Source organism: Heteronotia binoei, chromosome 15, assembly GCF_032191835.1.
Source record: "Heteronotia binoei isolate CCM8104 ecotype False Entrance Well chromosome 15, APGP_CSIRO_Hbin_v1, whole genome shotgun sequence".
In the NCBI taxonomy this organism is placed as follows: Eukaryota; Metazoa; Chordata; class Lepidosauria; order Squamata; family Gekkonidae; genus Heteronotia; species Heteronotia binoei.
The window spans coordinates 25,808,972-25,818,284 of NC_083237.1; the positions used below are offsets into that span (position 1 = coordinate 25,808,972).

Below are 9,313 nucleotides of genomic sequence, written 5' to 3' on the forward strand. Positions count from 1 at the left end.
CTGCTCCCATCTTCTTTAGAATTACCAATTTTTGAACCAGCTGTCCTTTCCAGCATCCGTTTGATCAAACAGCGGTTTGTGCTCTGATCGTTCCTATTGACCAGAGCCATTTCTCATTTCCTGGCACCTGTCCCTATTAAATCACTGTCTCTATTTTTGTCTTTAGGGATGAATTGCTACTACTATCCCACAGGGCTTGACTCCTTGCTCAGATTCTTTCAAAGTTAAATCTGGGTATGTGTGGAGGTATTTTGTCTCTCATGCTCATGTATTTAAAACACATGTGTATGAACCTGAAGCCACCAAACAAGCACACACCTTGCCATTTCATGCACTAGAAGCATGGGAGAAATTTTTGCACCATTGGTTTTATTCTTTTCAGGAGAATTATGTTTTTCAAAGATATCTTTATCAAAAGTTCAAGTGCCTCCTTGGCTGTTGAGTCAATTGAACAAAGGCTGTTGCAGAGTTTCATAAAATAGCATGGCCAAGTGGTCTAAGGCACAGGATTTAGGCTCCAGTCTCTTTGGTGGCATGGGTTCAAATCCCACCACTGCCAGGTTTCTTTGGGAGGGGTAGATTTGTCAGGTCCCCCCTGGCCATTAGTGGGGGATGGAGGAGTACAATGGCAAGAATGAGGTTGGGAAACTCCTAGAGATTTGGGGATGAAGACAGTGGTAGAGCATCTGCTTGGCATTCCTTAGGTGATGTGAAAGACGTTTGCCTGAGATCCTGGAGAAACACTGCCAGTTGAAGTAGACAATACTGATCTTGGTCTGATTCAGTATAAGGCAGCTTCATGGGTCCCGGGTGTGTCCAATGTAGTAGGAAGAGCAGGACATTATATGTGGCTTAGTGTGTGTGAGAAAGGAGGGGCAGGAATGAGCCTTGGTCATTGTTGCCAAAGAATGGGCAGGTGGCCCACATTAACTCCTTGGCTGATTTCTGCATATCAAATTTATGTTAAAAGGGCCTGGTTCTAGGGTTGCCAGTTCTGGGTTGGGAAATACAATCTTCCAAGTCCATTGACTTCCATGGACTTAGAAAGATGTAATTCTGTTTAGGATTCCATTGCAATTCAATTTGATTCCCAACCAGTGCTTGAAGTGGAGGGGGAAAGGAAGTTGTTTCAGAGCAGGGGTGGCCAAATTTGCTTAATGTAAGAACCACAAAGAATAAATGTCAGATGTTTGAAAGCTGCACAAAATGAGTATCAGTTGTTTGAGAGCAGGCAGGAAGGCAGGCAGGCAGGCAGGAAATTAGATGGAGGGGAGGGAAAGATAGAAATAAAGCAACTTTAAATGCATTCTCCAAGCTGCCAACTAGCTTGCCAAAGTGTTTTAAAGAGATAAATGCCTTCTCCAAGTCAGCTGATGGGGCAGTGGGGGCTTCAAGAGCCACACAATATGTGTGAAAGAGCCACATGTGGCTCCTGAGCTGCAGTTTGGCCATCCTAGTTTAAGAGTATGCTCTTTAGCTTGTGGTGTCATTTCATACCAATTAAAAGGGAGCAGGGTGGGGATGGTGTACCAATTCGGGGTTGCCAGTTCTAACTTGGTAAGTTCCTGGGAAATTTGGGCAGAGTCTGGGGAGGGCAGAGTTTGGGAAGAGGAGGGCAACCAGGATGTGAGGCCACAGAGTCCACCCTCTGAGCTTGCCATGTTTTCCCCAGGGGAACTGACTCTGTAGTCTGGAGATGCTGTGTAATTCTGGGTAATCTTCAGATTTTTCCTGGAGGTTGGCAACCCTATGTACCATGGCTTTCGAATCACTGAGTACCTCCAAAAGACTTTGGGTGCTTTTGCCGGCAAACTGTGGGACTTTAGGACAAGCCAATGTAACACTCTGTGTGTGTGTGTGGCTATTAGTGTGACCCTCCCCAACCCACCATTTCCATTCTAGTGCATCTATCTGGTTAACTGGCAGGGGGGATGTCTTCTCAGCTCCCATTTCTCCTTCTGAGGTGGTTTCTTTCACTGTATAACCAAAGCATGATCAGGGCATTCTTTGAGCAGGAACGCACAGGAATGCAGTTCCGGCTAGCTTGGCATCAGCTATGCAAACAAGTTCCTGCTGGGCTTTTTCTTTTAAAAAGCCCTGTGTGAAACAATGGCGCTATCAGGGTGTGTGGCCTAATATGCAAATGAGTGCCTGCTGGCCGTTTTCTACCAAAAAACCCCTGAGTATGATCATTGAGGCCTTGCCAGGAATTGTTTGTGTGTGTGTGTGTATTCCCCCCCCCCCCATACTCCCTATGTAACTTTCCTGAATTTGAGCTCTCTAGTCTAGGGAATAAAGCAGGCATTTCACAGGAGGTGGTGGTGGCTTCAAGTAGGGTTGCCAAGTCCAATTTAAGAAATATCTGGGGACTTTGGGAGTGGAGCCAGGAGACATTAGGGGTGGAGCCAAGATCAAGGCTGTGACAAGCATAATTGAATTCCAAAGGGAGTTCTGGCCATCACATTTAAAGGGATAGCACACCTTTTCAATGCCTTCCTTCCATAGGAAATAATGAAGGATAGGGGCACCTTCTTTTGGGGCTCATGGAATTGGACCCCCTGGTCCAATCTTTTTGAAACTTGGGGGGTATTTGGGGGAGAGGCACTAGATGCTATACTGAAAATTTGGTGCCTCTACCTCAAAGAACAGCCCCCCCAGAGCCCCAGATACCCACGGATCAATTCTCCATTATTTTCTATGGGAATAAATCTCCATAGGGAATAAGAGTTCCTAGCAGACATTTCCCTCCCCTCCCCCCGCTTTCTGATGACCCTGAAGTGGGGGGAGGGCCTCCAAACCAGGGGATCCCCTGCCCCCACCTGGGGATTGGCAACCCTAGCTACAAGCATAGCTAGCTTCAAGGGGGGGTTAGATAAAAATAGCTCCATCAGTGGCTATTAGCCACAGTGTGTATATATATGTATGTGTGTGTGTGTGTATAATTTTTTTTGGCCACTGTGTGACACAGAGTGTTGGACTGGATGGGCCATTGGCCTGATCCAACATGGCTTCTCTTATGTTCTTAGGCATCCCACTCCTGTAAGATTTAAAAGGAATATGAATGGCACAAATGTAAAACACTGATTCCTGTAGTATTTCATTGTAGAAGTGGTCCTGTTGGGTTGATGTGAATATAGAATAACAGCTTTGTCCATTACCTCCAAACTGACTAATTTAATGTATTTTGCAGTCTTGTTTTAGAAGCTCCAGGAAGAGGAATCAACAAATTCTTACAGAAAAGAATCCAACCCACAATGTGAAATACCGGCCAGGATCACTCTGAGTTTCCTACACACATAAAGCTTTGGACTCATCATGTCACATTTCAAGCCTATCAGCTTGATTCTTCATGTGCTGCTGACAGTCTCGATGTGGTCCCATTGGGGTGTTGATTCTTTTGGGCTCAGTCACTGTATACTTTCCCCCAACAAACCAGGCCTCGCTGTCTGTACTTCCCAGGCTATTTCCAACCTGAATTATGTCATAGCTCATCTGCCTAACTCCACTCAGTGGCTCAGTGCTTCCCACAACAATGTAAACAACGTGACCTCTAAGGCCTTTTCTCATCTTCCTCACTTGTTGGAACTTCTTCTGGACAATAACCACATATCGAGCATTCAGCCAAATGCCTTTCAAGGTCTGGAGGACTTGGAGTTGCTTGATTTGAGTTGGAACCACTTGGCTTATGTGGGGCCTTCCATGCTGGCTGGTCTGAGGAACCTCCGCCAACTTCACTTGGGTCACAACAAAATAGCCTCATTGCACCCCAGGGCCTTTGTGTTCCAGATGGCCCTCCAAGGGCTTCACCTTTCCAACAACAATTTTTCTGTTTTCCAGGAGGTAGCAACCGCTGTGAAAGGCTTAGCCAACCTTACCTTCCTGAATCTAGATTTCAATCAGATCTCCGCCCCATGTATAGGTCCCATTTGGATTGTTCTGCCTGTCCTGAGAAATCTCAGCTTAAACAGCAATGGTATTTCAAAGCTGGACTTGTCCAATTGCTCCCTGCCTAGCTTGCAGCAACTGAACCTGACCCATAATGATATGCTGGAAGTGAAGTCTGCATCCTTCCATGCCACCCCTGTTTTGCTGGAGTTGTCCTTAGACATGAACCCCTTTTCCATTTCCCATCTTATCAATCTGCCTCTTCCTAACCTTACCATGCTGCACTTGTCCAGTATGAATCAGTCATTAAACCACACCCTGGCTGCAGCCTGTGCTGTCTTCCGGGGCCTCCCATCTCTGACCTTTTTGGACATCAAGCATTCCAAGCTTGCAGCTTCTCATTTGAGCCAGCTGGGTTCCTGCACTAACCTCACTTGGCTGGATCTGTCCACCACAAACTTCAAGCGCTTGCAACGTGGGACCTTTGATACCTTTCCGAACTTGGAGTTCCTCTCCTTGGACAAGTGCAAATTGCTGACCATCCATGCTAGTGCCTGGGGGAAGCAGAGGCGGCTACATACTCTGATCCTGAGAAGAAATTCTATCTCCCAGCTGGAAAATGCTGTCTTCAGCCCTTTGATGAGTTTGAGCTACCTGGATCTGTCCAAGAACCGCTTGACCAATCTTCAGAAGCAGTCTTTTTTTGGAATGGCAGCATTGCGGAAGCTCATCCTTCAGGGCTGCCAGATCACAGCTGTGACCCGTGACACTTTCTTTTATGCTCGCAAAATGGAGTTCTTGGACTTAAGAGATAACAGCATTAAACTGCTCAAGTATTTTGCCTTTGTGTTCCTCAACCACTTGCAGACGCTTCTGCTTTCGGGAAACAGAATCCTCACTATTCAAAGACATGCCTTTAAGGGACTCACCTCTCTCAGGAGTCTCTCTCTGGATCATAATTACCTTTATAAGCTGCCTGTGGCAACTTTTGCTTACCTTAAAAAGCTAGAAATATTGGACCTCAGTTACAACTACCTCTTCACTTACAACAAATATGATTATCCAAGCCCTTTTCTGGGTCTCTATGCCCTTCACACACTGAATCTCAGTTCTCAGATGCCTAGACTGCCCATCTGTCCTCCGGACAAACTCTTCCAAGGTCTTCAGAACCTCCAGCACCTGTCCTTGAGAGACAACCCCAGTGCCTTGTTCCTTAACCTCTCCTTTGTCAACCTGACTAGCCTAGAATCCCTGGATCTCTCTGCCATCTATCCAGGTAGGGATGGCTTTTGGAGACCTCGTCCAAACCTTTTCCAAGGTCTGAAGAATCTGCATCAACTCCAGATAGAAGACAGCTCTATCAGGGACTTGCCTGAACAATTATTTTCTGATTTGGAATCCCTGGAGCAGCTCTCCTTGGACAAAAACGACATGAGGAACATCAGTAAAAAGCTGCTTGGTGGACTCACTTCGCTGAAGTATCTGGATGCTTCTGGAAACCCTCTAATTTGCTCATGTGAGAATGTGTGGTTCCATAACTGGTCTATGTCTGAGCCTAATACTCAGGTGGCCTTACTGGGCTCCTATCATTGCTTCAGTCCTGGCTTGAACAACCGTCTCTTTGTCCAGCAAGACTTGTCCTTCTGCTTTGAGACTTGGGAAATGTATTTCTTTGCTGTGACCACAACAGTCATTCTTTCGCTTCTGCTTAGTACTTTGGTCAATGCTAAGTTTGGTTGGACCCTCAGGCATGCTTATTATTTGCTGATGAGCTGGGGCCACAGGAAGTTCCATCAGAAAGGACAAGACTATCAGTACGACGCCTACATATCCTGTTGTGGGCAGGACTATGAGTGGGTGGTGAAGAACCTTCTAGTAAAGCTGGAAGAGGAGGGGGAGCCTAGCTTCCGGCTGTGTTTTGGGCCTAGAGATTTTGCCCCTGGAGAGTATTTTATGAACAATGTTCAGAATGGGATAAGCCAAAGTCGCAAAACTTTGTGCCTGGTGAGCAAAAGGTACCTGGAAAATGAATGGTGCTCGTTGGAAATCCAGCTCGCTTGTTCTAAGATCTACTACCATGGGCAGGACCCGCTGGTTGTGATCTTTCTTGAGGACATTCCAAACTACAGGTAAATGGGGATTTCTGATCTGTGAGGGGTGAGAATTGAATATGGGATGGGGATGGTTGATGTGGTAGGACATGTAGTAGGAAAGCTGGTGGGAGACTAGAGTGGCCCCTGGAGATCTCTAGCAATTACAATAGATCTTCTGACAACCAAGATCAATTCCTCTGGAGAAAATGGCTGCTTTGGAGGGTGGACTCTATGGCATTATACCCTGTTCACATCCCTCTCCTCCTCAAACCTCACCCTTTCCAGGCTCCACCCGCAAAATCTTCAGGTATTCCCAACCCAGAGTTGGGGGAGAGATCCTGCCTGAACAAGTTCTGCACAGCCTTGTGTGTTTGTATGTGTGTGGTGAGTGTGTGGTAAGTACACTGGAGAGTAAAAAAATCTCTATCCTGTTTGCCTTCCCTTCTAGGCTGACTCCATATCATCGCCTGAGGAAACTAATCAAGCAAAAGAGCTACATCAGTTGGCCTGAAAATCCAGAGGCTGAGAATGTGTTCTGGGTCAAACTCCGAGAGGCCCTGGAGGACCCCAGAGAACAACAACAAGAAGAACTCATGCAATTCAAAGTGATTGAGTAGTGGATGGCATGAAGGGAAACCACCCATACTGATGTTCCTTGACTACAGGCAATGGCCTAATTTAGTATAAAGTAAATACAATGTAAATATGATGAGAGTGTAAATATGGTTAAGAGTGCTGGACTCTAATCTGGAGAAACAGGGTTTGATTCCCTCCTCCTTCACATGAAGCCTGCTGGGTGACCTTGGGCCAGTCACAGTTCTCTTAGAACTCTCAGCCCCACCTGAGAGTTGTGGGGAGAGGAAGTGCAGAGAGAAAAGCGCAGTATAAAAGCCAACTCTTCTTTTAAAGCAGGAGTGGGGAACCTCCATCTTGAGGACCATACATGGCCCTCAAGGCACTTGGTGTGGCCCTCGGAGATTGCTGGGTGGAACTGAGCCATGTAGCAGCCTCTCTGGGGCCTGGCTGGCCAGCGAGGATCGTGGGGCCCAGCCGCGCTGTGCAGCAGCCTCCCCAGGGCCAGGCAGGGATCACAGTGCCCAGATGTACTGTGCAGCAGCTCCCCTGGGGCCTGGCTGGCTGGCCAGAATTGCTGCGGGGCCTGGAAAAGTTACTGTCACAGTTCAGTTTTGCACTTGATTATCCCAGATGGTGTGGCCTAATATGCTAATGACCTAATATGTGACCTAATATGCTAATATTAGGGGGTGTGGTTTAATATGCTACTGAGTTCCTGGACCTATGCATTTGCCTAGGGCGGCAGGCCAGGGGTGTGTGTGTGTGTGCCAGATTAGGCTCTCCCCACATAACTTCAAATAGAAAAACAATTATTTGCATTAATTTTGCTGGCCTGAATCATTCTCCCTCGGTGGAGCACTGTTTTTTAAGTTGATAATTTTTTATGGCCCACGAATGATGCTATAAATATCCATATGGCCCTTGGCAGAAAAAAGGTTCCCCACCCCTGTTCTAAACTATTACTACTTTTAGCCACCACTGGCTTTTCAATTCCAGATGCTGGGATATTATTCAAATGGTGGTTTGTGTAAGGGCTGGACTTTTCCCTCCCCTGGGGGAATGCAGTGGAGCAAAGTTCTGGAATCTCTTCATGGAAACAAAACTCTCCAAAAATGTTTAAAAGTTCATGAGGGGCACCTACGTGTTTCTCCTTCATTCACTTCTTGAGAGTTCCAGCACTTTTTTTCCAGAAAAAAAGCCCTGTGTAAGGGCATATTAGACAGTGACTGGTGGACACATTTTGTACGGTGACAAAAGCAAAAAATAAAAAACTTTGAATTTAGTGACCTGGTTCTGAATCCTATGACCAAAGAATTCACCAAGAACTAAAATGTTATGGTTTTGTTTGTTAAAATGTTACATATACATATACTAAAATGTTATGGTTTTGTGTGTATACACACACAAACACACATATATACATACCAAACCATAACATTTTAGTATATGTAACATTTTAGTATTGGAATACCAAATACTAGTTTTGGAATATATATATTCCAATGATGAATATATTCTTAAAAGGTTTGAAAGTTTATTGGTAAAATCCTGGAACTTGATTGACTTTGTGGAAAAGTTTTATTTTACCTGTTTTACTTACAGTTTTTCAAAAGAAGGAATAACTCTACACTTCGTTACTTCTTGTGTGAATATGATTACAGATCAACTTCAAGTATAGGCTAATGGGATTTGAACATGCTGGGGTCATAGTGGACAGCTCAATGAAAGCATCAACTCGGCATGCTGTAGTGTGTAGAGCCAGTTTGGTGTATTGGTTAGGTGCACGGACTCTGGGAGACCTGGGTTTGATTCCCCACTCCTCCACTTGCACCTGCTGGAATGGCCTTGGGTCAGCCATAGCTATCGCAGGAGTTGTCCTTGAAAGGGCAGCTGCTGTGAGAGCCCTCAGCCCCACCCACCTCACAGGATGTGGGGGGAGAAGATATAGGAGATTGTAAGCCTCTCCGAGACTCTGGGATTTAGAGGATAGGCAGGTTATAAATCTGCAGCCTTCTTCTTCTAGTAGTGAAAATTGGCAAACTCTATGTAAGGGATTATTAGGAGAGGGATATTGTAACGCCCTTGTGTAGATCTATCGTATCATAGATCTATTGGGAGTACTGTGTACATTTGGAGTATGGTCACCATATCTCAAAAAAGCATTGCACTGCAGAGGTGGAAAAAGTACAGAGGAGGGCAACCAGATTAGGGGGAAGGAGCAGCTTCCCTATGAGGAAAGGCTGAAGAGTTGGGGACTTTCCAGTTTAGAAAAAAAATGACTAAGGAGGGCATGATAGAAGTTTGTAAAATTATGCAAGTGGTAGAGAGAGTTGACAATTTTTTGTAGAACTTGAGGGCATCCAATGAAGCTGATGGGCAACAGGTTCAGGACAGACAAAAGGAAATATTATTTTACACTAAGAGTGATTAAAATGTGGAATTTGCTGCCAGAGGATGCAGTAATGGCCACAGGAATAAATGGCTTGAAAAGGGGATTTCCTTCATGGAGGAAAAGTCTATATCAATGGCTGCTAGCCGTGGTGACTGAGGGGAACCTCCACATTCAGAGGCACTAATCCTCTGAATCCCAGAACCAGGAGGCTACATCAGGGGAAAATCTCGGCCTCTCTGCCCTGTTGTTGGCCACCCGGAGGAACCGGCTGGCCACTGTCTGAGACAGGATGCTGGATCAAATGGACCACTGATCTGATCCAGCAGGGCTCTTCTTATGTTCTTATTCGTATACAGTGGTGGGATTC

The 9,313-nt window shown here is 45.8% G+C and overlaps 1 protein-coding gene across 1 annotated transcript; it reads left to right on the forward strand.

Annotated features, from left to right (window-relative positions):
- Positions 1–3,299: 3,299 nt before the first annotated feature.
- LOC132584499 (toll-like receptor 13) lies at positions 3,300–6,687 on the forward strand. The gene is made up of 2 exons (XM_060256390.1): positions 3,300–6,014; positions 6,427–6,687. Exons 1-2 carry the CDS (start codon positions 3,316–3,318, stop codon positions 6,593–6,595), a joined length of 2,868 nt encoding a protein of 955 aa, XP_060112373.1. The 5' UTR covers positions 3,300–3,315; the 3' UTR covers positions 6,596–6,687.
- Positions 6,688–9,313: the final 2,626 nt, after the last annotated feature.